The sequence below is a fragment of the Bos javanicus genome, chromosome 6 (assembly GCF_032452875.1).
Source record: "Bos javanicus breed banteng chromosome 6, ARS-OSU_banteng_1.0, whole genome shotgun sequence".
NCBI classification, from domain to species: Eukaryota; Metazoa; Chordata; class Mammalia; order Artiodactyla; family Bovidae; genus Bos; species Bos javanicus.
This window is the reverse complement of record NC_083873.1, coordinates 86,444,977-86,472,029: the sequence shown is the minus strand read 5'-3', so window position 1 is coordinate 86,472,029 and position 27,053 is coordinate 86,444,977. Positions and strand designations below refer to the sequence as shown.

Below are 27,053 nucleotides of genomic sequence, written 5' to 3'. Positions count from 1 at the left end.
ACTCTCCCTTTAAAATGTCTTTCTGGAATATTAATATTACAAGTCAGTGTCTGATCTGAGTCACTGCCAATGTCTAACAAAAGCTCCCTCTGTCCCACCACCCCAAAAGAGCATTATATCTTAGTACTTTATTAGTAAACACCTGTGGCTTTCTTCCAGGGGCTTGTTTAGTTTAACATTTTCCTCTTGGATTTTGTGCTTCCCATCCTGCCAAAAGAAAACAGCCCAGTTTGTTAATTGTTCAGATTGCCAAACAAGTTCAACCATGCAGACATTTTCTTCTGTGTTGTCCTAGCTTGGTATGAAGCTAAGCAGCTTTTTTTTTTTTTTAAGGTTAGGGGAGGAATTTAACTTTCAAGATATTTGCTTTTATTCTTTGTTCTAAGTAGTTTCTTAACAAATTATTTGGATAAGACTTGCAACAAATGATTTTCAGAGTAGATAGTTTTTTAATTCTTGAGACTGAAATGAAATTCAGAATATATCCTATTTATTTACAAAATGGGCTCAAGGTATCAGTTACTTCTTAGGACAAAACCCTGTTTCCTGGGTCCCAGAGATGATCCAATTTTGGCTCTCTCACCACTATAGGTGCTAGAGGTCTCTTTCCTAACACTGTTCTCTAGAAGTTTCTACTCCTGCTCTTTAAACCACTCTGTGTTATTTCCCATTTCCCAAGCCTAGTTCCCTCTTTTTCTAAATTTCCCAAGAGAAGCACCTTGAGTATGCTAAACTTGAAATCTTCATGACTTGGAAAACGGTGTACAGAAGCAAATCAACATTTAAGACAATTCTGTTAAAGGGGAATTCAGGATTAGGGAGGGATGGTGATACCATATTATTAAAAATATTAGCTACTAAAATAATCTTAACAAATTGAAAGGATTAAGATGGTCACTGTAGGACAGAGAAGTAAAGGTCAGGGAAGCCTGGTGCTGCAGTCGATGTGGTCACAAAGCATCCGATATGACTTAGTGACTGAACAACAACGAAAAGATGGTCACTGGAAATTATGGTTATCAATCTCCTTTTCCAAATGAATTCAAGTTAGAGTGTCCTAGAGGCAGACTTAGAATCAAGCTTCCATGTGTCTACCCCAGCGCCTGCCTACCACCTAGGTACTCAAGGCCATAGTAATGAAATGTGTTCCATAAGAGAAAATAGCCTGGTCCATCAAGGTAACCTCTAAAAATTGGTCCTCCGTCCATGGGATTTTCCAGGCAAGAGTACTGGAGTGGGGTGTCATTGCCTTCTCTGAAGTAAAGGAACAAGGGAATAACAAACATTACCATTTTGGGTTCTTCTGGCTTCTGGGATCCCTTTCCTGGGATGCTCCTGCTGTTTTGTAACCTTCTTTCTCTTTCCTGTTTTAGCTCTAACTCAAGATGATTCCTGGGATGGGTGGGAGAAAAAAATGATGAAAATTTGGATTTCTGTACTGTTTTCTAAAGAATGCCAAACCCTTTTCTTAGAATTCAGTAATTAAATTTTAATACTTGATTAACAGCATCACTGATTCAATGGACATGAACTTGGGCAAATCCCAGGAGACAGTGAGGTACAGGGAGGCTTGGCATGCTGCACTCCATGGGGTGGCAAAGAGTCAGACACGACTTAGCAACTGAACAACAACAATAGAAACAGCCATGTATATATGGACAACCAGGTTTTAAAGTGCACGTGTGCAAAGTTGCTTTAGTCGTGTCCTACTCCGTGACCCTGTGGACCGTAGCCCACCAGGCTCATCTGTCCATGGGATTCTCCAGGCAAGAATACTGGAGTGGGTTGCCATGCCCTCCTCCAGGAGATCTTCCCAATCGAGAGGATTGAACCGGCGTCTCTTCAGGTCTCCTGCATTGGCAGGTGGGTTCTTTACCACTAGTGCCACCTAGTGGTACTATGGTATGTCCACACTATGGACAACCAGGTTTTACAGTAAAATACAACACAATAAAACTAGTAGCACTAGAATACATTCGACGTATTTAAGCTTCCTGGGATGATTAAGAATGTACTTTAGGATCTCCCAGTGCCTGCGGGCACTACTCTTGAGTATTGACAATTAACACTAACTCGTAATGAATAGTTATGGTCAACTGAATGCTGGTAGGATTCACTATAACTGAAGGATAGTACTCCTAAAATTTCAAGATACCGTATGAAAGCACTGACACTGTAAGTCCCATCACATTTTAATTAGCTATCTCTTTACAGTTATGCAGTCAATCCCCAGTTACACCCTCAACCACCAGTGTCCTTAGTAGCTGTGTACTTGTATATCCAACAACAAACTTATATTTGTTTGAAAGCAGTGCCTTTGGCACAGAGTTGAGTCTCATCTGAGAGATGGTATGGAAGAATGGGCTTCCCAGGTGGTGCTAGTGGTAAAGAACTCACCTGCTAATGCAGGAGATGTAAAGAGACATAGGTTTGATCCCTGGGTCAGGAAGATTCCCTGGAGGAGGGTATGGCAAATCACTCCAGTATTCTTGCCTGGAGAATCCCATGGACAAAGGAGCCTGACATGCTACGGTCCATAGGGTCACAAAGAGTCAGACATAACTGAAGTGACTTAGCACCCACACACAATATGCTGACTTAGCATGCACGTGCGTGGAAGAATGGTTAAGGGCTTGGAGTCAGAGAAATAGGCTTTTTGAATGTGGCTACACATTAGCTACGTGAATTTGGACAATTTAACCCCTCTAAGTTTCCATTTCATCTGAAAGTAGGGGTGATGAGATCACAAACAGGGTTGAAGGGAAGATGTTAGGAGAAACTGCATATGAAGTGCTTAGTAAAGTATCCTGCACACAGTAAGAATTCAGGAGATCCTGTTATTATTAGTGTGGTGTTGGCCATTACAGTCTTTTACTCCATCCTATTTATCTGGGACCTTGGGTTCTAATTTCCTGTTTCTTTGGTAGCAAAAGATGCTGACAAGATTTGGGGAATGCTGGTGTACGTGAAGCTTTCTGGATTCTAGTTCTGGAGAAAGGACTTGGCAGAGACAGAATGGAAATGGCTGGAGCAGGAGACTCCCCCCTACCCCCTGGCTGTCTAGCATCAGTACTTCCCACGACCGCCCTGGCCACCAAAGCTGCGCTTTCTTCACCGCTGCCTGGTGAGCGCCTCCACTTCCAGCTGCAGACTGTTGATCTTGTCTCCAAAGTCCTGCTTGAAGAGCCGGTTGTCCAGTTCAGCAGACTGGCGGCCTCGCTCAGCCTGGCGCAATCTGGATGTGAGCCATATGAACGTGTGATAAAAAACAAAAGCCATGGCGGGGAGGAAGACCAAGTTCACAGCACAAAATAAAACAACCCAAGGAAGAAGGCATGGGGATACACAGAGAGGAAAATAAACTCTGCAGGACATGGGAAGAAATTATGGGGGGAAAAAAGATGGAGGAGGAACAAATCCTTTAACCAAAAAAAGCAAGATGAAGGTGAACCAGGCAGAGGAAAAGCTGATTTTCCATTTTTTTTTTTTATTCTAGTACTACAGTTTACAGCCATTAGATGATAAACAATAAAACATCACTTTTTAGAAAATCCATACCAAAGCCAACTTCAAGTACACAGTAATTAAAGTTAAATCCACTTTTTTTGTTTGTTTTTATTTCCTAATAGGTTTGGTACTTTATATTTCTGTTTTACACTCATAACTGGAACTTGCAAATGGGCAACTACCTTCTTATGATACGGAATTAGAACATCTTCCTTGTCCCTTTCCTTAACCACAAATATATTAAATCACTGGACACTATACATCAACCTTTACCCAGGCTTCGGGTTTTGACATAATGAAAAGCCTTTGTCAGAGTCTGGACATCTCTTTCCTTTTCCATATCTACCACATAGTGTGTGACTAAGTGGACAAGCGTTTCAGCACTGGGCCTGCCTACGATTCCTGACCATATTCTCTGGAAGATTCTGATGAATGTTTTCTCCCATATATCCTATAACTTTGCACCTATAAAAAGTATGTTCTAAGGTGAAGTATCTGGGGCTCTCTCTAATAGAATTTGGAAGCATGCTATGTGTAGTCTTTAAAATGTTTTATTTTGGTGTTTGAGCACTCCTTCCAAATACTCATAGAAAAGGCAACTCATCACCATAAAAGGGTGATGAAGATAAGAGTAGATGCAAAATTATAAGAAATAAACTAAGTTCAAAAGCACAGGAGCTTCCATGAGGTTGGCCATAGGCTCTTTGACTTGACTTTGGCTCAAGTCTGCAAGGACCTATAAAAACACACCTATAAAAATCTATCTTACCCTCTTAATCTTGGTTTTTCTAAGGTGATAAAGAATTTCAACAGCTGGAAGCAAAGGGGTTATCTTTGTCCCCACTTAAGCAGCTGAAATGCTGCAAATCCCATCAGAATGAGACAAAAGAGAAAAACAAAAATTTTGCCAAGCCTTTTTTGAAGTAATAAAGGCTTATGTAATGCCTGTCCCCCCAAATCAAGTCATTATAAAAATCAAAGTATTTATAGGATTATTACAATGTAAAGTCTAGGAAGGATTAGATCTGTGGTCACTTAGAAAAAGAAGCCTTGCTAATTACTGTTTATGAATACCTACTGGGAATCTTTATTTTTAGACTAAATAATAACAAATATAAGTTTATTTAAATTTGTCTGTTTCCTACTCTGAAATGGTTTTCTAATAGATTGTTATTTTTCTGAAAACTTAAGCAAATTCCTTTCTGAACAAAAAGTAATAGAAACTCTTAAGTAGAGGTTGTCAACAAGAGACAAGAGGCAGGGAACCATTACTTGGGTCCATGCCTCGTCATCTTTACTTCAAAAGGAAAAGCAGAATAGATTTGAAAAGTGTGTAGCCTATTTTTTTATATAGGAGAGGAGTGTCTGTATTAAAATTGTTTTCTCTGAGCTACCTAAATAGGAAGTGGAACTGCAGGAAAATGGAAGAGGTAGAAGATGACAAATATTAGGAGGGTCTTCCCAAGCTTCCATATTATTATGTTATCATAAGTTACCTAATCACTAAATTTATCTCTATGACTTTAAAGAACTGGAAGGATGCTGTTTTTTACCCCCTGAAGTCACTAAGGCAAAAAAGTTGCAAGCAATCTTGGTTATGGAGAAGAGGACTGTAGTGAAATACTAAGTACTTATCCTTGGCTTGGGGATTAAACCTAGATAACCAAAGTGAAAAGGGGTCATGGCCTACGAGATACAGAACTACTTTAGGAGAGTCCAAAACCGTGTGGTCGTCACCTCTAGTTCATTACATCACAACGGCAGAACAGGCTCACTGACACAGACATTGTACCTAGAAACTCGTATTATGGGGGACTGGGTTGTAAAGGCATCAATCATGTATGTACAGAGCTTCCATTCCCTAGGATTTTTTTTTTAAAAGGGGTGTTTATATATTGGTCAACTCAGAAGTAATTTTTCAAAGTTTATTTGGTAATTAATTAAGAACTTATACTAAATTTGCTACCTCTGGGGAGAAAATAAAGAAGAAGGAAAAAACACAGCCTATATATCAAACTGTTTTTCTTAAAGTCCAGCAAATTCAAAGTCAATTTTTGGTGACATTTTATATAGAATCAGAGCATAAACGCAATCGCTTTCAGATTTCTTCCTTTTACAATTAAGTTGTGATATCCAACTTGTGAGGTGACCAGCTGTAAAATGCCTAATGATGTTTTGGGATCAGTTTATTTGCTGCACTGTTTAAGGTCTTTGCCTGTTTCACCAAATCCTTTTCACTATGTTAATACAAATAAAAATAAAAATGGAGTGAAAGGGGAATGAGAAAATGAATAAATAGGAAAGACAAAAATAGCAAGAGAATAAGTCAGCTTAATACCTGAAGAGATAAGTCATTATTTCAGTTCTGTCTGCTTTAAATACCAAAACAAAAATCCACTGAAAAATCATCTGACACATTTCAAAAACACAATTTACGAACACTAATATTGATTTGTTAAATCATAAACATACAACTTTTATGAACAAGACAACTTTTGAGATAGACTGATAACTTTTTCATTTACAATCAGCCAAGCCAGAGGTTTCAAGCTTATTTATTAATTTACAATTAACTTCTGAGTCAACAATAATATGCAGTGCTGTTCAGGACCTACCCTGGTCAAGAACCACTCGAATAAAAGAAATCATCCATTCACCTATTCATTTACATGTCTATTCAATGAATGCTTTGGACACTTGGCACTGTGATAGATCCAACAAGGGAACCTAAAGGGTACAGTTAACTAGCTTCAAGGAACTCACATTCTCATCAGAAGATAAGATACCTATATAAAGGTTTATAAGGTAAGACAGGAAGTGAGAAGTGCTATGAGCAGTATGGCTAGGTATAGATACAAGGCTATAGGAATTCCAACGAGGACAAACTGGCAGTTTATTTTTAGCTGGGAAGAAGTATCAGAGGAAGCTTTGGATAAGTGGCATTTTAGCCTGAACATAAAAGATGTATCTGAAGAACAAGGGAGTGAAAAGAGGAAGGACATTTCTATTTGATGAAACTATTAGAAAACACAGTCAATTCTAAAGGAAATCAACCCTGAATATTCATTGAAAGGACTGATGCTGAAGCTGAAGTTCCAATACTTTGGCCACCTGATGTGAAGAGCCAACGTTGGCTCTTCCAATGAAAAGACCCTGATGCTGGGAAAGATTGAGGGCAGGAGGAGAAGGGGATGACAGAGGGTGAGATGGTTGGATGGCATCCCTGACTCAAAGGACATGAGTTTGGGTGGACTCCAGGAGATAGTGAAGGACAGGGAAGCCTGGCATGCTGCAGTCCACGGGGTTTCCAAGAGTTGGACACAACTTAATGACTGAACAATAACAATTAGGAAAGACACGGATGGGGAATATGGGAAGTGTGTCCAGGGGCCAGTTAGTAGTGTAGTTTTGCTCAAGTGCAAGAAGGGTGATCAGTGGGTGTTACAGGTAGCAAAGTTTTCATGACCAGGGGTACTGTGGCTCATTTAATCTTGAAGCCTTAGCCATTTCTCCTGGCAGCTGAGTCACTAGCAAGAATGTGGTGATTTCAGACAGAAAGACAGAAGAATAGCATAGGAAGAAGATGTACTTTGGGCAGACTGAGTTGTAGGCACTAGTGGGAAATAGCTGGTCAGGGGATGAAAATATAGAAGGAAGACAGAACTAGAGATCGACAGATCTAAGCACTGTGGGCAGGAGGTGACAGCGGAAGCTGCGGAACTGTTGAGGAGAAAGCAGAGAGAATAGGGAGATGAAAAAGGAGGGAAAGAGGTTCACAGTACCCCCCGATCACCTAGCACTAAAGTCTTCAAAGACTTCAGTAATAAACAGTAACAGAATCACACACAGATTTAAAAGTCCTTTCATCCTTGTACGTATCCCTCCTCTAACACATGACACTGAAATGGTTTTTAGTCACATCTTAAAAAACAACATTTAATTGGCTTTCTTTCTATGAACATGCCTGGTGATAAGCTGGGCGATTTCCACATACTCTCTGTCAAATCTACAGCATGTTCTTCTCACTTCCAGGACTGAATGCCCTAAGTGTTTCACTAGAGAAACAGCAATTTTACCTTTGTTCCAGTTGTTTAATGGTAGCAGCCATCTGATTAGTCTTCTCTTCTAAGCGACTGTTCAGTTCACTTTTCTGTTTTACTCCCAAGTCTGAACTCTGTTACAGAAAAGAATTATGAGTAATGTTTACATTTATATAGAACGTAAAATCCTGAAAAAAGTCACACGTGCCTTAATGGGAAGTAAAGAAATAGAAATGCTTATATATTAATATTTGTCCATCAGTTAATTCCCAAACAGAGAAAAGCAGGAAGCAACATTTAATATTAGTGTTGTTATCTGCAGTTTTGTCTCAAAAATCAACATCAGAAAGTACATCAATTTATCTATATAACTCAGTTGGTAGGTCAGACTTGAGAGTAGATGTGACAATGTGAAAAGTGGCTGTGGCTTTCCAGAATAAGCATACAGGATCCTATGATGGTCTGATTCCTAAAGTGGTTTATTGGCAGCTAGGGCTTCCCTGGTGGCTTACATGGTAAAGCATCTGCCTGTAATGCAGGAGACCCAGGTTCAGTCCCTGGGTTGGGAAGATCCCCTGGAGAAGGAAATGGCTACCCACTTCAGTATTTTTGCTTGGAGAATCCCATGGACAGAGGAGCCTGGTGGGCTACAGTCTATGGGTTCACAAACAGTTGGACATGACTGAGTGACTAACACTTTCACTTTTCAGCCTCAAAGTGACACCACTCTTTCCTCTTGTATTTAAAGTGCGATTCTAGAGAAGAAGAGGGACAGAGGGAAGCCCTGGGATTTAGAGAGCCAGTGAGCCCATTCCTTGTGCTTCTCGTACCTGCAGCTTGAAGGCAAGTTCATGCTTAAGAGCCCTGAGATCGTCCAGCTGCTGCCGCAGAGACACCAGGGCATCCTGCTTCTCACAGACGTCCTTCTCCAGCATCTTCATAGCCAATTCCATCTCCTGTCTCATGCTGATCTGGATTTCCAGTTCTTTTTCAACATCCTGCCCCCAGAGGGAGACAAATTACTTATTCTCTCTTTCCTCAACTATGTACAAACTACAAAATTCTGCAGGAAAAGGCAGGCCTAAATTCTCAGGTCTGAAGTCTGGCAAAACAGATGTAAGCCATCATTGAATACAGAGACATTAAAACTAAGAATAAGAATAACCAGGATAATTATAGTAATATTTACTGAAGAATTTACAAATCTGAAAAACATGGTAGGCCAAAGGTAGAGCTATCTAATATGCCTAAAATACACACATACTTGAGGCACATCATTAGATATTAAAACAAACAACTGTGTCATGTCCTGTTATAAAAATATGAAGTATTACAGTAGCCAGCACAAAATTAAGCATCTGGAATTCTCTTTAGTTTGAAGGTTGTTGACATTTTCAAGATCCCAAGGGACCAAAAAGATACTTTGGGTCCTCAAGGTAACATCTCAGTTACTGGGAACTGTCAATATGGCTGAGTTTTTTCTATTTTATTTTATATTGGAGCATAGTTGATTAACAATGTGTTAGTTTCAGGTGTACAACAAAGTGACTCAGTTATACATGTACACGGATGTATTCTTTTTCAAATTCTTTTTCCATTTTTATAGATTAAGCAGCATTTCCTGTGTTTTATAGTAGGTCCTTATTGGTTATCTATTTCAAATATAGCAGCTAACTCAAAAATAGGCTGAACACAGAGCTCTGTATTTAATCACTGATACACTGCTTTTTGTATATATGCTCTAATCGAGAAAGGAGGTCAGTATGGCTGGATGAATAAAAAGAGAAGATTTCATGAAACTAAGAGAAATGAATTCAACGTCCAATGACTATTAGAATGAAAATGCAGGTGATATACAGGTCCCTAAACGTAAAACAGCAATTTGGACTTGACGCTAAGTGGGATCTATTTCAGTGTCCTGAAAGGGAAAGTGATGCAATACATTTATGCTCATTTACTTCTATCATCTTGAAATTTTAAAAATATTACATGAAAAAGATGCATGTATGTTTATATGAAGTTCTCAGCATAAAACAAAGTCAAATAAACCTTGGTTGTTATTATTAAAATAAATATAGTGGCTAACTGAACTTTTATATTCACTTAACACGAGGCCTGCTTTTGTTTCAACCTTACTACTGCTGTGTTATTTGGATGATCACAGATACAAAGACCTGAGGTTCTTCTGCATCCACGCTGTGCCCAGGGCACATCTAGAACCTTGCCTACTTGCTTGGTTTCTTTCTCTGTTAACAAAACATTTATCATAATGTGGTATGGCAAAGTGGAAAATTTTTTGTACCATTTTTTCATTTGCTCCTTAACTGAGGCACTCCACTGTACGTGGCGACCATGACAGAAGGCAACTCAAACCGTATTTTTAAACACTGACATACATTATTTCTAGGACCTTCTTTATGGAAGGTATTTTGAGACTGAATCTACAAACATATAGAAGGAAAATGGTAATTATTTCAAGGATGTTAAAATAACATTGCTAAAGTAACATTAGCAAGAATACTAGAGTGGGTTGCCATTTCCTTCTCCAGGGGATCTTCCCAACCCAGGGATCAAACTCACGTCTCCTGCATTGGCAGGTGGATTCTTTACCACTGAGCCACCTGGGAAGACACAGGTTTATTATTATACTAATATTTGGATAAAATCAATTGCAGAAGTATTTCAGCCCTTATTATACATTCTTATATATGTATATAAATTAATTTCTATGAATATCTTAAGACTAATACTGATGTCGCATTTTTCTATTTATGTATAAAAACAAGAATAAATTCAGAAATAACAACTAAAAGTAAAAGAGGACAAGTCTACAGTGATGACTCTTAGTAAGGAGAAGAGGAGCTGACCTATCCGAGGAGACATGTCTTTGCAGGGGTGAGGACTGAGGCAGTAAGAGAGATCATACAGTTTAAAAAGTAGGTTCTATATACCTAGCGTTTTTGCAACACAAACTATAAAAGCAAAAATAAATTAAAAATGAAGATTGGCAAAATTCTATTGGTTGTTGAGAATACTCAGAGCAAGGACTGAGGAAACACTGTAGGGAATAAGGATTAAAAGAATGAGAAAAAAATTCACAGGATCCATAAAATTTGTTACAGTACTACTGATATTCCCTTGATCTATGAGATAAAACCCCTAAATGGGGGTATTTTAACATGTTGCTGAACCATGAGGACATAAAAGCACAGTTTACCAGTCGCAGTTGTGTCTCTTCCTTTAAGTGCTTCCTGGCTTCACTCAGTGCTTGCCCCTCAGAAGTCCGGTCTGGCTTAGGACCCTTGAAAAGGTAAGTAAAACAGTACACATCTGAGGATGTAGAGAATCCAACAGTTATCGGACACCAGCACTCCTATTCAGTAAGGAAAATTATCACACCAAAGCACATATGACAATGAACGAAGACAATAAAGAAACTGCAGAGGTTCCATAAATATTCTAAGCTGAACTGGGAAATTTTTGCCATTTTGTTTCAAGTCCTTGCAGCTTACCAAACCAAGTGGTAGAAGTTTCAAAATATCAGCCTCTAAGAAACAAAATAGCATTCACTGTAAACTATAAATTGGGCCAAAGTTTCAGTTATTCAGTCCTCCTCCAAAAGATCTCACATCTGGTATCTCCACCCCGACAGCGAGATAAGAGTGAAAGATGAAGGAAAGTGAAAGAAGAAGGAAAGTGAAAGTCGCTCAGTTGTGTCTGACTCTATGCGATCCCATGGCCTATACTCTAAGTGACTCCATGGAACTCTCCAGGCCAGAATACTGGAGTGGGTAGCAGTTCCCTTCTCCAGGGGATCTTCCCAACCCAGGGATCAAACTCAGGTATCCTGCATTGCAGGCAGATTCTGTACCGGCTGAGCCACCAGGGAAATGAACAGTTCACCAGAAACCTCTGAGCAGTCACAGTTGTCTTGTTTTACAAAATCCATGCATTAAAGTCAAACTTTGCCTGGTGGCTCAGATGGTAAAGCATCTGCCTATAATGAGGGTAGACCTGGGTTAATCCCTGGGTCAGGAAGATCCTCTGGAGAAGGCAATGGAAACCCACTGCAGTACTCTTGCCTGGAAAATCCCATGGACAGAAGAGCCTGGCAGGCTACAGTCCATGGTGTCCCAAAGAGTCGGACACGACTGAGCGACTCCACTTTCTTTTTATTTATGTTGGTTCCCACTCAGAGGCTAGGTACTTACTCTTCAAGAACAATTTAAAAAACTGGATTTCTGGATTCCTAGGTCACAGTAGGTTAGAAACATGAGGCTAAGGAGTAGGGAGCATTTCCAGAAAGAGTAATGCTAACAGCAGTAAGAAATAAAAGATGCCAGTGAAATAAAAGGCAAAAAAAAAAAAAAAAGAATCTGGGACAATTAAGTATAGGTTCTAGAAGCTCTATCAGTTTCAACAGCCCCCTTGAGCAGCACCATTATAACATAGTACAGAATTGCCAATGTTGATAACTATGATCTTCAGTCACCATAAAGGGCCACATGGAGTAAATTCTATCCTCTACTTAAGAAGGCTCAGAATTGTGCAGTACACAAAAGGTTTGCAAAATATGTTGAGACATATATAAAAGGGACTGAGTTATCCAGAAAATTCATTTATATGGGAACTCTTTCCCAGTGATATCAGAGATATACTTCTTATAAAACAGTACCATTATTTCTAAAAATAGTACAAATCATTATATAAAAATGTATATAATGTATATAAAATGCAATGGTGTATATAAAAAAATACATTGAATTAGACTGCTTCTTGAAGTCTCTAAACAGATGTACATGGTGGTGAAGCCAAGGAGTGTCAATAGGAGAGGGGCATCAGCCTCCCATAACCTTCATCATTCAAGTAATTTTGCACCCAGTCTCAGGGAAAACAGTGCACTTAACATATGCAAAGGCTCGCTGCTTTCAAGCAGCCCTCTGAGCGTGCCACCCACCCACCCCCGCCCTCACTGTTAACACAGTGACATGCTCTCACCTTCCGATTCGATTCCAATATGTAGGAGCTTTCTTCTTTAACTCGTTCCATTTCTTCTTGCAAGGTGATAATTCTGTTGTTTGCAACTGCAAGCTGTTGATAAAATTTTGAAAATAATCTTTCTTTTATTAAACACAGAATAAGATAATTCATAATCTGCAAGGACATGATTTTCACGCTTAGGTATTCTAGAAGGAAAGAAAACTATCTATAACCCCACAAAAACTTAGGAGAGCTATCTTGAAAGACAAATATCTCTTATTACTGCTTTTTGTGTAAAAACTTTTTTTTTCCAGTAACAGAATGTTAAGTTATGATCATTTACCTCAAGGGTGTCCCCATAGATAACTCATAATTATATTTAGCTACAAAACCTATTTCTAAAATGTTTGAGAGGTCACCTCATGCTTTGGGACCCATCTTACACACCCTCATTAAGACCTGTTTTTAGGGACTTTTCTGGTGGTCCAGTGGTGTTAAGGCTCTCTTCCCTTTCAATGCAGGGGCGGGCTGGTTTGATCCATGGTCAGGGAACTAAGAGCCCAAATGCCCTGTGGCATGGCCAAAAATTAAAAAAAAAAAAAAAAAGACAAAAAGACCAAAGTTCTCACTCGAAAAGATGCCTTTAAACATCGAAGAGATTTTTCTGTTTCTTTTCAGTGCCTAAAGACAAGGTAATGTTATTGGCAGTGTGTCTTTAGGGGACATGTTTATAACCCTGTCCCAAGGGAAGGAAGAACGCGGTGGAAACACTCTCCTTCTCTGTATGTGTGGAGATTAGCTCCTGAGAGAACGGCGAGGGGCCTGAAGGAGGCTGGGAAAGGCGCTGAGCAGCTCCTCTCAGCCACGCTGGTCTCCCTTTTTGTTGTCTCTACTTGGCTCCTGTTCTACTGTGTAAGTACAGCATCCAGGCTCTGGTGAGCTTTCTAGAGGTGGGTCTGACAGCCCATTTCTCTCAGAAGTGACTCTGGGCAAGCACGTTGGTGCTCTTGATCCAAGCGCACCTCAGGTGGCTTCTTCCAAGGTCTCACCGTCAAATAAACATTAGGAATGACGACTCCAGACCCAAGTGGACTCTCTAAGTCAGCTTTACCAACACAAAGTGGATATTTATTTATCCTCATCTGCTCAGTTCTTTTCATCTTGTCCTGTGCGCTCAGTCGCTTCAGTCGTGTCCGACTCTTTGTGACCTTATGGACTGTAACCTGCCAGGCTCCCCTGTCCGTGGGATTTTCACGGGAAGAACACTGGAGTGGGTTGCCGTTTCCTCCTCCAGGGGATCTTCCCAACCCAGAGGATGAACCGTGTCTCTTGTGTCTCCTGCACTGGTGGCAGGTTCTTTACCACTAGCGCCACCTTGTTCTACTAGTTCAGATTTCAGGAGGGAAGAGAGGTCCTTCTAGGTTTAGTTTTGTTTTGTTTTTTTAACTGGTCCCTTTAAATCCAAAATAGATGGAAATGAGAGAGGGAAGACCTTATTAGCCTTATCTGTTATTTATAAAGTCCACACACAGTACTTGCCCATGATTAATATTGCTGGTAAAATAAACTTAGGCCAAGAAGACAAGTCCCATGACTTAGGAAATAAAATTAATGATTTTATTTACTGAGTGCATGTGATGGATGTGTCAGGCACTGATCTAGATAAGTGTTAGTCGCTCAGTCATGTCCCACTTTGCAACCCCATGGACTAAGCCCGTCAGGCTTCTCTAAGCCTCCAGGGAAGCCCCAAGAATACTGGAGTGGGTGGCCATTCCCTTCTCCAGGGGACCTTCCTGACCCAGGGATCGAACCTAGGTCTTCCTACATTGCAGGCAGATTCTTTACCAGCTGAGCCACCAGGGAAGCCCACTATCCAGGTCCTTATGTATTAACATCATTTAATGCACACAAAAAGTTTATTATCATTCTTGCCCCATTTTGCAGATAAGTAAACCAAAGAACAGAAGCTTAAGTAACTGGCCCCAGATCAGAGAGCTACCAAGCACCAGATCAGGGACAGGAACCCAAAGAGCCTAGCTGTGGAGAGCATGCTTAACTGCTATCCCACATCGCCCCAATATACCAGCAACAGAATCACAGTAGAAAATTTTTATGCACAATGTTTCGAAAGCCTTGTGGGATAAAATTCTAAGGATCGTATCCATAAATTAAAAGTTTTAATATAATTTAAGAATCTATGTCCAAACATAAGATCCACAGAACTGAGCAGTAAGGGAGGTGTTTTAAAGTCATAACAGTGAAAACGTTAGTTCTGAAAAAAGTCTGATTAGATGGCATTTCTTAACTAGTGCTTTAACTTGCTTTTCTGTTTGTACTTTAGTTATTTATTTATTGGCCATGCCGCACAGCATGTGGAATCTCAGTTTCCCAACCAGGGATTGAGCCCATACACCCTGCAGTGGAAACTAGGGAGTCTTAACCACTGGACCACTAGGGAAGTCCCTAACTTGTTTTTTTAAGACCAAATTATTTTTTGAAGTATAGATGATTTACAACATTAGATTGGTTTCAGGTGGATAACATGTGATTTAATATTTTTATAGGTTATACTTCTGTATATACAATAGATTATATACTTTTATATATTATAACCTTAAAATTATAAAATATTGGCTAGATTCCCTCTGAAAGTGAAAGTTAGTCGCACAGTTGTGTCTGACTATTTGTGACCCCATGGACTGTAGCCGTCCGGGCTCCTCCGTCCACAGAATTCTCCAGGCAAGAATACTGGAGTGGGTTGCCATTTCCTTCTCCAGGGGATCTTCCTGACCCAGGAATCAAAACTGGGCCTCCTGCATTGCAGGCTGATTCTTTACCAACTGAGCCACTAGGGAAGCCATATTCCCTTTACTATATAATATATTCTTGTAGTTTATTTATTTTATACATAACAGTTGTACCTCTTAATTTTTTCTACCCCTATCTTGCCCCCTCCCCACTGTTTACCACTAGCAAGTTCTCTATTATCTCTGAGTCTGTTTCTGTTTTGTTTTATATTCATTTTTTTGATTCATGTTTTAGATTCTACATTCCACATTTAGATAACAGACAGTATTTGTCTTTCTCATTCTTATTTTACTAAGCATAATAGCCTCCAGGTCCATCTATGTTGTGGTATTTAACCAACTTTATTTCACTATAGGATAGTTATAATTTGAAAAAGAGAAGATAAAGTCTTTGTCATCTGAAAAATTTTATTTAAGGTTTCTCATAGAAACATTTAATGCTATTGAAGAAAAAAATATATTGTTGGTAAGCTAGGGAAAAAATATTAATCAGAAGTAAAGTATGACATTATATTTTAATTCTTATTTTAGGGACTTTTCTAAAAGTTTTCACATGCATATTCTCATCTGATCTTCAGGGTAATTGTGAGGCTAAAAGGGGAAACACTACTTTGCCAGAGAAGGAACTGGGTCTCTTGAGGGTCAAGTGACTTACTTGCTCAGGAGCACATGACGTGTTAAAGCATGACATATAAGCAGGAATTACCAGTCTTCTGACCAGTGTTCTTTAGGTTATATACCTCATCACTCTATCACCCCAAGGAGAAAATAAAACCTGTAAAGGGGGGAACTCGCCAATCCAGCACACATAAATCAATGCCTGGCAGATGTGAGTCTTTGTCTAGCTCTGGGACATACATAGTATCCAAAATGTTCAATGAATAAATAAATGATAAACACATTATCTTACTGAACATTAACTCTAGGCTAGACCAGATAAAACATTCACACAGAAAGCAAAATATTTGATCAAACCAGGTTCTAACCCTACATAGTCCAACTGGATAACTGAGATACTTGACATAAGCCAGCTGGCCACTCTTGGTCAGAACAAGGAGTACTAGGGTAGATATTATCTGAAAAATCAAGTCCTATATTTCTGAGGCTTCAGAGAAACTCTTTTCCACTAATGCATTTTATTAAATTCTATTAAGTCAATCGAACAATTTCTAGAACACTTACCTCCTCTGTCAGTTTAGTGTTGGATTTTTCTAATGCATCCACTTTTGCCTGAAGGTTGTTTACAGTAGCACTATGAAGAGAAGAAAAAAATTAACAGTCTCTTTTGAGATGCAGAACAATATCCTATATTTTCTTTTAAAACACCCATCATACTTATCATTCATTGTTTACTGTCTACAATTCTCAATAGGCTTATAGGCTCTAAGACACTTACAAGGTGATGGGTATCTTACCTGCTACATTCTTGGCACTAAAATTTGTGTTGTTTTTTTCCCCTTGGGAGAAAAGTACTGTTTACTCAGATCTTGTTCATGTTAATCATCCAGCCAAAGTATTGGCCCCTGAGAGGTTACTTCTCTGTCAGTGAGTCAATTAGGGCTTATACTCAGCCTATAAATACTTCATCCCCCAAATCAAAATGAACACACCCAAAGGCTTTTTGTGAGGTTCATGGGGCATATGGGATCTCAGTTCGCCAACCAGGGATTGAACCCTCGACCCTTGCAGTGGAAGCACAGAGTTTTAACCACTGGACGGCCAGGGAAATTCCTTAACAAGCATTTATTGATGAAATTTAAAAGTTCATGCACTACACTGTACTTCAAGGTTTACTTATTTAATAATAATAGTAGGCTACACGAATTATGATGTGCTTGTCACACACCAAGCACTCTTCTAAATGCTTTTACTTGCACAATTTCATTAACTCCTTTCAACAACCCCATGTGCTAGGCACCTCTGCTGCTGCTGCTGCTGCTGCTAAGTCGATTCAGTCATGTCTGACTCTGTGCGACCCCACAGACGGAAGCCCACGGTCCTCCAGGTTCTCCAGGCAAGAACACTGGAGTGGGTTGCCATTTCCTTCTCCAATGCATGAAAGTGAAAAGTGAAAGGGAAGTCGCTCAGTTGTGTCCGACTCTTAGCGACCCCATGGACTGCAGCCCACCAGGCTCCTCCGTCCATGGGATTTTCCAGGCAAGAGTACTGGAGTGGGGTGCCATTGCCTCCTCCGAGGCACCTCTAACTATACATAAAGAAACAAAAGCACTGAAAAAATAAATAATACTGTTATATTTATAATTCAGGGGCTTCCTTGGTAGCTCAGCTGGTAAAGAATCTGCCTGCACTGCAGGAGACCTGGTTCTATTCCTAGGTCGGGAGGAGAGTAGGGATAGGCTACCCACTCCAATATTCTTGGGCTTCCCTAGTGGTGTAGATGGTAAAGAATCCACCTGCAACGCTGGAGACCTGGGTTTGATCCCTGGGTTGGGAAGATCCCCTGGAGGAGGGAATGGCAACCCATTCCAGTATTCTTGCCTGGAGAACCGCCATGGACAGAGGAGCCTGATGGGCTACAGTCCATGGGGTCGCAAGGAGTTGGACACGACTGAGTGACTACGCATAGCACAGCACATTCACTGTCAACTGTAACCGTATCTTGGTTAAGCTAACATCTCCACAGGTCACTGCTAGTTCATTATTAGTACTTGGCCCCCAGAAAAATGTACTTAAATTGTTTTTGAGCTTTCTAGATGGAACCAAGACTGTAATTTATACTCATACTGGTGTAATCACATTTTAGGTCTTACTTAAATTAAAATGATTATCTTTCACAAGAGAACTATAAATAAGATAATTAAATGGATATATTCACTTTTATGAATTATTCAACAGTTTTTTAGACCATCAATGTACTTGAGAATGCCAATAAATTTTGGACAGCTCTCCTCAGGAGAGGAGAGATTATTTTATGTTCTGGTCATGAAAAATACTTGGTGAGTACCTGGTAAATTAATGGTAGTGATGGTGAAAAGAGGGTAAATTAATACTATTGATCCACTATATGAAAAATATAAGGGACCAATGAGAAATCATTAATCTAAAGGCACTACAGTGGTGAGTGCTTCACCTAAGACATGGTCCTGAAATACATGACTGGCTCTACGGAACCAAGACCTCCAATTTCAAGTCTCTATGGCACAAATTTAAGAGTTCTTCACTGAGTATGTTTACATAATCACTAAAACTCTAATTATATATTAATTTTATATTACCTTTCATTAAAGCCCACCAAAACAGGTAAACACCACATATCCAGTGCCTAGGCTCAGAGCTGTGCTAGCAGGAATCCTATATATATATTTGTTGAGTATTGTCTGAATTTATCCTAACTGCTCATCATCAGTTTATCCTTCCCTTCCCTTCCCCCACACCAAAATCCCCAGAAAGTAATAGTATTTATTCATTCTTTACTTTAGGTGTCTGTTGAGTTCTTCTACATAGTTCTTCTGATCCAGAATTGCAGTAATCTGGCCATCTCTGAAGGGAAAAAAGATAAAAAATAGAGAAAAAGTAAATGACATTAGAAATACTAAGATGTCCCACCTCCAATATTTTCATAAAACAGGAAGGAAATTATGGCTCAGACACACTGAACCAGAAGACAGACCTGATTAGAACTTCCTTGACACAAGAGACCTGGAGGTTTAAAACTGTGAAGACCTTCCCAGCACATTCATAAAGCCCTTCTTATGGCTTACACACCTTAATAACTTAGGTTACAGGTATAATGTATAATCTATTAGAGGCATTTAAAGAAAAAAATTATCTTCTTGCAATTCAAAGATTTTTTTTTTCTGCTTTGCTGCTGCTGCTGCTAAGTCACTTCAGTCGTGTCCGACTCTGTGCGACCTGCTAGTATTATTTATAAGAACAATTTTCCATTTGTCATAGGAATTGAATTAAGCTTATTTGGGTAAAATAATAATTGTTCTCAAAGGCAATATATTTGCCTTTAAGTGCTATTTGGTTTCACAATGAATGGTTTAAAGGGCTTTCACAAAGATCAAACGTTTACTATTACATGAGAAAATCAAGTGTGGAAAAAGGAGGTTCACTTCTGGGAACAGCTAATCTAGAACAGACAAAAGTTAGACTTTTCAACTGAAAGAAAACTTCAATGCCACATACCTCTAGGACTACTTAAAGGACAAGCAATATAATTTAGTTCCATGCCTAAGGTTAAACACTTCAAGGTAATTATGCTTTCACCTGCCACATTTATGGAGAAGACAATGGCACCCCACTCCAGTACTCTTGCCAGGAAAATCCCATGGACGGAGGAGCCTGGTGGGCTGCAGTCCATGGGGTCACGAAGAGTCGGACACGACTAAGCGACTTCACTTTCACTTTTCACTTTCCTGCACTGGAGAAGGAAATGGCAACCCACTCCAGTGTTCTTGCCTGGAGAATCCCAGGGATGGGGAAGCCTGGTGGGCTACCATCTATGGGGTCACACAGAGTCGGATATGACTGAAGTGACTTAGCAGCAGCAGCAGCCACATTTATAATGGGTAAAGGGTAAGCTTGTGACTGCTAATTTGCAAGGTACTGTATGAATATTTTAAAAGCTTTCAATTTTAAAATCATTTTAGAGTTACAGAAGTTTAGTGCTGAGTTCCCATATACTCAGCTCCCTGTAATGTTGACATTTTACATAATCCCAAGATGCACATGTCAGAGGGCAAATTTAAGCAAACTGAGAATGCAGTTCTTCTGGTCAAGAAGACCATGTTTTCAAACACTACTTTTGAGAGATGGAGCATTAGATTCCCTTTATAAAACTTTTTATTTTATTTGCCCTTCAACCACATACCAGGAAAATACACTGAACTAAAACCCCTTTTAGGGTTTAGCAGGCACAATAGATATTTTTTATAAGACTCTATTAGAGATATATCATCAGAAATAATTTCAGCAAATCTCTTAAAGCAGGACAGTTGTAAACTTTAAACACTATCAAACAACATTGAAGAAAAAAAGAAAGCAAATTTTCTTTGCACGTACCCTTCACTACCTTTACTGCTGTTCCCATCCTTGAGATACATTGAAAAATCTATAACTCCAACCTACAGAGAGAATTTTCAGAATTTAATATAAAATTAGATACTTTTACCAAGCCATAACATATGAATTTGTGCAAACTCTGGGAGACACGGAAAGACCGGGGAGCCTGGCAGAATGTAGTCCATGGGGTTGCAAAGAGTCGGACACGACTTAGCAACTGAACAACAACAAACAAAATGTCTCTTTCTAGGCGCTTAAAAACAGTATTATAGTCATGATAATTACTAGGAAATTTTAATAAAAACTTAATGCTTTATTATAATCCAGAATTGACAAGGGTTGTAAGACTCAAGATTAAGTCAGTAGGATATGACTAAGAAAGTCAACAGAACACTTAACACAAACTTAAGGTTTTGTCTGGCTTCTCTGGTGGCTCAGTCAGTAAAGAGCCTGCTGGCAATGCAGGAGACCTGGGTTCGATCCCTGGGTCGGGAAGATCCCCTGGAGAAGGAAATGGCAGCCCACTCCAGTATTCTTGCCTTGAGAATCCCACGGATGGAGGAGCCTGGTGGGCTACAATCACTAAGTGGTGTCTGACTGTTTTGTGACCCCATGAACTGTAACCCACCAGTTACAGTTACAGTCCCTGACCTGGGCATGGAACCCGAGTCTCCTGCTTGGCAAGCAGGTTCTTTACCACTGAGCCACCTGGGAAGCCCAAATTTAAGGTTAACTGAATATTAAATAAATAAATTAATTAAGGTTTAACATTTTTTTCTCTTTTTCTTTTTTCAAATATTCTACTATTAAATTCCTGTGTATATATTTTGGTCTATACGTTTGTGTGTGTGTATGTTTGCCACTGAACCACGTAGCTATATATATATATATATATATATTTAATATTTTTAATGGGAAAATATTTTTAATGGAAATCACTGTTAAGACAAGAATTTGAAAAATATTCATTATGTATAATTTTTTATATTCACATCAAAATTAAAGAAAATTCTATTTATGACTCAGAATTTCTTCTAATTTGGTTGGTATAATCTGATGAATCCAAATTCTGAGATAACTCAGACTGATACACTAGGCCACCGAATATCTCTCTCATACCTGAGAGTCCAAATCTTCTCCCTTCATACAGAAATTGGCATCAATGACATTCAGGCCCACCAACAGACCAGCAATTATAGCTCCTTCTTCTTCCATCATGAGGGCATTGGGTTCATAGAATTCACTGCAAGAGAAATCCATGGAATGCTCTATGTAATAAAACCTCAAGAATCCAGTGATGTAATCATGAGACAAGAAGTAAAGCATTTGTCTTGTGGTTAAATATGGTCACCTATGATATTACTTGGATATTTCATTTTAGATAACAGGTACATGAACAGACTCTAGAAAATAGACTAGCAGAAAGAAAAGTGATCAGAACTGTGTTTTCACTGAAGTGAGTATTCATGCTTTCCCACATATTTATATTTGCAACGCACCAGGGGATAATTTTTCAATCTTTCATGCATCTAAAAAAATCATTAAGTTTGTTTTTAAAAACTACCTTTTTATTTGATCTGCTTTAGTTTTTATTTTACTAAATATACATATTTTAATTTCTATTTTACATTGAAGTATAGTTGATTTACAATATCATGTTATTCAGATATACAACAAAGTGATTTAGTAATACATATATATATATATCCATTCTTTTTCAGATTCTTTCCCATATAGGTGATTAGAAAGCATTGAGTAGAGTTCCCTGTGCTATACATCAGGTCCATGTTATCTATTTTATATGTAATAGTGTCTATATGTCAATCCTAAACTTCTAATTATCCCTCCATCCTCGATCTGCTTTATTTTAAATTCTATTTAAGTACCACATTCCTTTAACATAGTGAATAAACATTTAAAAAATGTAACTGTCAAATTAGTTACATTCTTTCGCTTTAGGCTAATTAGCAGAAGTTGCCTAACAAGCATGTATAATAGGTTGAGGATGATTTAAAATGCTTGTTATCTTTTATTTAATAAAATCAGTTTTCATTACCAAAAAAACAAACAAAAAAAAAGCACAAAAAGAGGTACACAAGAAACCCTGTAATTCTACCCATCAATGACCTGTTAAGACCTTGATATATAATGTTTCAGATCATTTATGGAGACATATACTAAAGGTCCATCTAGACAAGGCTATGGTTTTTCCAGTGGTCATGTATGGATGTGAGAGTTGGACTGTGAAGAAAGCTGAGCGCCCAAGAATTGATGCTTTTGAACTGTGGTATTGGAGAAGACTCTTGAGAGTCCCTTGCACTGCAAGGAGATCCAAGCAGTCCATCCTAAAGGAGATCAGTCCTGGGTGTTCTTTGGAAGGAATGATACTGAAGCTGAAACTCCAATACTTTGGCCACCTCATGTGAAGAGTTGACTCATTAGAAAAGATCCTGATGGTGGGAGGGATTGGGGGCAGGAGAAGGGGACGACAGAGGATGAGATGGCTGGATGGCATCACCGACTCGATGGACATGAGTTTGAGTGAACTCTGGGAGTTGGTGATGGACAGGGAGGCCTGGTGTGCTGCGATTCATGGGGTCGCAAAGAGTCAGGCACGACTGAGCAACTGAACTGAAGGGAATTGATACTTATTTTTGAGGGATACTAAAAGGGCTGCTGCTGCTGTTGCTAAGTCACTTCAGTCGTGTCCGACTCTGTGCAACCCAATAGATGGCAGTCCCCCAGGCTTCCCTGTCCCTGGGATTCTCCAGGCAAGAACACTGGAGTGGGTTGCCATTTCCTTCTCCAATGCATGAAAGTGAAAAGTCAAAGTGAAGTCGCTCAGTCATGTCCGACTCTTAGTGATCCCATGGACTGCAGCCTACCAGGCTCCTCCGCCCATGGGATTTTCCAGGCAAGAGTACTGGAGTGGGTTGCCAGTGCCTTCTTCAACGAAAAGGGCATTATACCATTAAATCATTGTGAATTTCTTTTTGTCTTAACAATACTGTGAGTATCTTTCTATTTCAATAGATAATTTTCTGCAGTTTCATTTATACTAGTTTTATACCATTCCATTGTATGACTGTAGTATAAGTATGTTCAGCCAAAACTCCCTTTTCCTTAGCCAACTCTCTAATCAACAGTTAGGCTAGTTTTGGCCTGTTCCCACAACTAATTCCACAGACCAGGCATAATGTGCTGAAAATGACTTTGAAATAAAAAAGTAAAAGAGAAACAAAGTACTTGAATGATTCTGAATGGATAAAAATCCTAGAAGACCCCTGAATAATTAAATATTCTTTCATGATGTACCCAAATTATCATTACATACAGATGAAATGACTTGAAATATTAATTTCAACCAATTTGATATCATAACTGAAACATCACTGCAATCTACTTGTTTTCAACAAAGTCACTTGGGACTGACTGTTCATGGTCAACCTCAATGATTGGTAATAATACATTTCATTGATGTGAGTTTCTCTTTTCTTTTTGATTCTCTATTAAAAATATTAACAAACGGTAAAACACTTCAAAAGCAGCACATGGATAATCTGCAAATTACCATCTCTCTTGATAACTGCACACATATTAATAGCCTGTGAAGAAAACTAAGAATTGGAATGAAAAAGGTTCTTTAACACTTTATTCTTTCCCCAAAACCATACAGTACACATTTTCCTTTGTCTGGCTTCCCTTGTGCTTTATATGTGAGGTTTGTACATATTGTTGTATGCAATGGTAGCTCATTTGCTTCCAATGCTGGACAGTATTCCATTGTAGGAATAAACTACAGTGGATCCGTTTTATTTGCTCCTTCAGTTGTACAGTCGACAGTACTTTTATGAACACTACTGCACATGGTTTTTGGTACATATACACATGCATTTCTCTTAAGACATACCCAGGGTGTGAAAGTGCTGAGTCAAAGTGATTGAAAATCTTCTGTCTAGTTCATAAGACTGAACCCATTTAACTTTGGTGCTCTGTGGGTAAAGATCAAATTCTTTGGACCTCACTTTGAATCAATAATTTTGATTCAAATAATTTTGATTGAAGACACTCCCCTGTATCCTCCCTGGTAGCTCAGTCAGTGAAGAATCTGCCTGCAGTGCAGAAGACCTGGGTTTGATCCCTGGGTTGGGAAGATCCTCTGGAGACGGAAATGGCAACCCATTCCAGTATCCTTGCCTGGAAAATCCCATGGTCAGAGGAGCCAGGCAGGCTGCAGTCCATGGGGTCACAAAGAGGCGGGCAAGACTGAGGGACTAACACTTTCTCACTTTCTTTCTACTCCCTGTAGCGACCTACAGCTCGAACACTAGACCCTACGCCTCATCAAAGCTTGACCCTTGGAAAGTTGAGCCTTCTCTTTGTAGAAATAAATAAGCTATCCTGAATGGTTCTTGTTTCTCTTTCTCCTGGTTTGCTTAATTTTCTTAGGCAAGAAAACAGCAATCAATAGCATATGCAGCTGCAGCAACATTAAAACAATGCTCCATATTAGGTGCTGTAGTGCAATTTCTTGTAGAAACTAGACTTTTGGAAAATTCAATCATGTCTTCAAATTCTGTTACTTGTTCGTATACTATTTCTCAGAGGCAATATGCTGTATTTGTATTTCTTTCAGTAAATATTAAAGTACTATAAGGTGCATAAAGACAAGTACACAAATCATACACTACGGCAGACTGTGTTTTCATAAAGAGAACATACCCATGTAACCACCACCATATGAAAAACAGTATGATTATCAGAACCTCCAAAACCACGTTATGCTCCCTTCTACTCCTGATTTAGTACCCTCACCCCACCAATGGTAGCTCTTTCCTGACTTCTTCTATCATGAAAGGTAAGGTGTGTATGTTTCTGAACTTTATATAAATGGAATAATACACAGAGTATTTTCCATGTCTGGTTTCCAACAAAACCAGATTAATCCATATGGCTGTGTGTAGCTGCTACATGGTATTTCACTGTATGAGTACGCCATAATTTACTTACCTATTCTACTGTGAATACACACTCGGGGTCTATTATAAATATTTGGGGCTGGTACATTCTAATAGATATGAACATTCCTGTTCATGCCTTTCGTTAAACATAACTATACATTTTTTATTGGATATAATAACTAGAAGTGGGATACTTGGTCACAAGAAATGCTTATGATCAGCTTTTATAGAGGGTGGTAGTTTTTTTAAGTTTCTATATTAATTAACTCACCAGCAGAGTTACTATACATCTTCTTCAACACTTGGCATTATCTATCTTTTTCAATTTTGCCATTCTGGTGGTTGTGTGAGGTTATCACACTCTTGTTTTAACTCATATGTACAAATGGCTAGTGAAGTTAGGGATCTTCTCATGTGTTTACTGGCCATTTCAATTTCTTCTTTTGTGAAATGCTTGTTCAATCCTTTACTATTTTTATATTTGCTCATTTGCCTTTTTCTTTTTGGATTGAAGGACTGAGTTCTTTATATACCCTGAATATTCATCATTTGTTGAATATATGTATCACATATCACAAATATCTCCTTTAGAGTAATGAGTTGCCTTTCACTCTTAATCTAAAGAGTGTCTTTTGATAAACAGAAGTTCTTCATTTTAAGGTAACTAATTTATTCTTTTTTTTTTTTTTCCTTTATAGGTAGAACTTTTTGTGTCCTGTTTGAGAAATTTTGGTATACTTTATGTGTCTTCTAAAAGCTTTATTGTTTGCTCTTTTCCATCTGTACCTATGACCCAACTTGAAACTATTTTGTGTGCTGCACTGGAATTTAATGTTACATGTCAACTTCTTGTCTTACAGAGCCTGGGTATATGTGAGTGTGTCAAAGCCTTTCCTGTTTTTCTGAAGGTGTTAAGTTTTGACCTGTCCTGCAAAGGACCATACCTATGCCACAGCGACAGTGTGAGCACACTTAATAGAAAAGCATCTAATCTTAAGCATGTGTGTGTGTGTGATGTGGGAGAAGGCATTAGCTGAACTATGTAAAACTGTCACGAATCAACTGCTTCTGATCCACAAAAGTGATAAATGTATATGATTCAACCTAATATGATACAGAACATACCGAGAAAAGGAGAAAGTTCAACAAGAAGATCTTCATACCTGAGAAGTTCCTTCTTATTGATCAAAGCTTTCATGTATTCTGAAAGTTTCTTTTGCATTAGTGCCAGACGAAGCCAGGCTCTTCCTCTGCCTACAGGTGTTCTACGAAAACACAGAAACCAAAAAACCAGTAGAAGCAGCGGCGGAGGCCACGGTGGGACAGGCTCATTCACTCCTGCTCATGATCCCTCAGTACCGTGCGTGTAATGAGGCACTCCTGACACACAGCCCCTCCGTCACCACACTCCTGTGTGAGGAGTTCTGTGAGGGCTGGTGGGGGCCGGGGTGTGCTGGGACAAATGCGCTTGTGAGGAATTCATTACTGAATGAGACTACAATTTGAAGACCTCTGGGAGGCCAAACTGAAAATGTCCCATCAGATTTGTTTTGGTAAATCCTAAGTTTAGTGTGAATCATGTAAGTACCCAAATAACAAGAACGAGGACACAGGCCATTCAGACCTCTAACTGATTAAAATTAGGCCAATCTAGTTTGGGAAGGTAATCACCTACTCTTTTTCAAATTTCAAGGCAGGTTATGGATATCAGTCAGTTCCTGCAGTTCACT

The 27,053-nt window shown here is 39.0% G+C and overlaps 1 protein-coding gene and 1 long non-coding RNA gene across 16 annotated transcripts in view; one reads left to right on the top strand and one right to left on the bottom strand.

The window, feature by feature from the left end:
- The window catches only part of RUFY3 (RUN and FYVE domain containing 3), a 92,837-nt gene that overhangs the window by 6,838 nt on the left and 58,946 nt on the right, over nucleotides 1–27,053 (bottom strand). For 4 of the 15 annotated variants that reach the window (XM_061420406.1, XM_061420400.1, XM_061420402.1 and 1 more), the window contains 12 exons: nucleotides 26,487–26,588; nucleotides 21,482–21,605; nucleotides 20,363–20,424; nucleotides 18,770–18,835; nucleotides 16,517–16,586; nucleotides 12,546–12,638; nucleotides 10,765–10,848; nucleotides 8,378–8,545; nucleotides 7,584–7,681; nucleotides 3,116–3,235; nucleotides 1,290–1,392; nucleotides 128–207 (listed from right to left, as the gene is read on the bottom strand). In XM_061420406.1, the coding sequence (XP_061276390.1) occupies nucleotides 128–207; nucleotides 1,290–1,392; nucleotides 3,116–3,235; nucleotides 7,584–7,681; nucleotides 8,378–8,545; nucleotides 10,765–10,848; nucleotides 12,546–12,638; nucleotides 16,517–16,586; nucleotides 18,770–18,835; nucleotides 20,363–20,424; nucleotides 21,482–21,605; nucleotides 26,487–26,588 (1,170 nt within the window). Of the gene's footprint in view, nucleotides 1–127; nucleotides 208–1,289; nucleotides 1,393–3,049; nucleotides 3,236–3,466; nucleotides 5,745–7,583; nucleotides 7,682–8,377; nucleotides 8,546–10,764; nucleotides 10,849–12,545; nucleotides 12,639–16,516; nucleotides 16,587–18,769; nucleotides 18,836–20,362; nucleotides 20,425–21,481; nucleotides 21,606–26,486; nucleotides 26,589–27,053 lie in introns of those variants that run through there. The other 11 variants (XM_061420408.1, XM_061420404.1, XM_061420401.1 and 8 more) reach the window with 5 other exon arrangements.
- Nucleotides 21,618–24,768, top strand: LOC133249674 (uncharacterized). The gene is made up of 2 exons (XR_009737053.1): nucleotides 21,618–21,818; nucleotides 24,672–24,768. It is a non-coding gene; the product is annotated as an uncharacterized LOC133249674 (long non-coding RNA).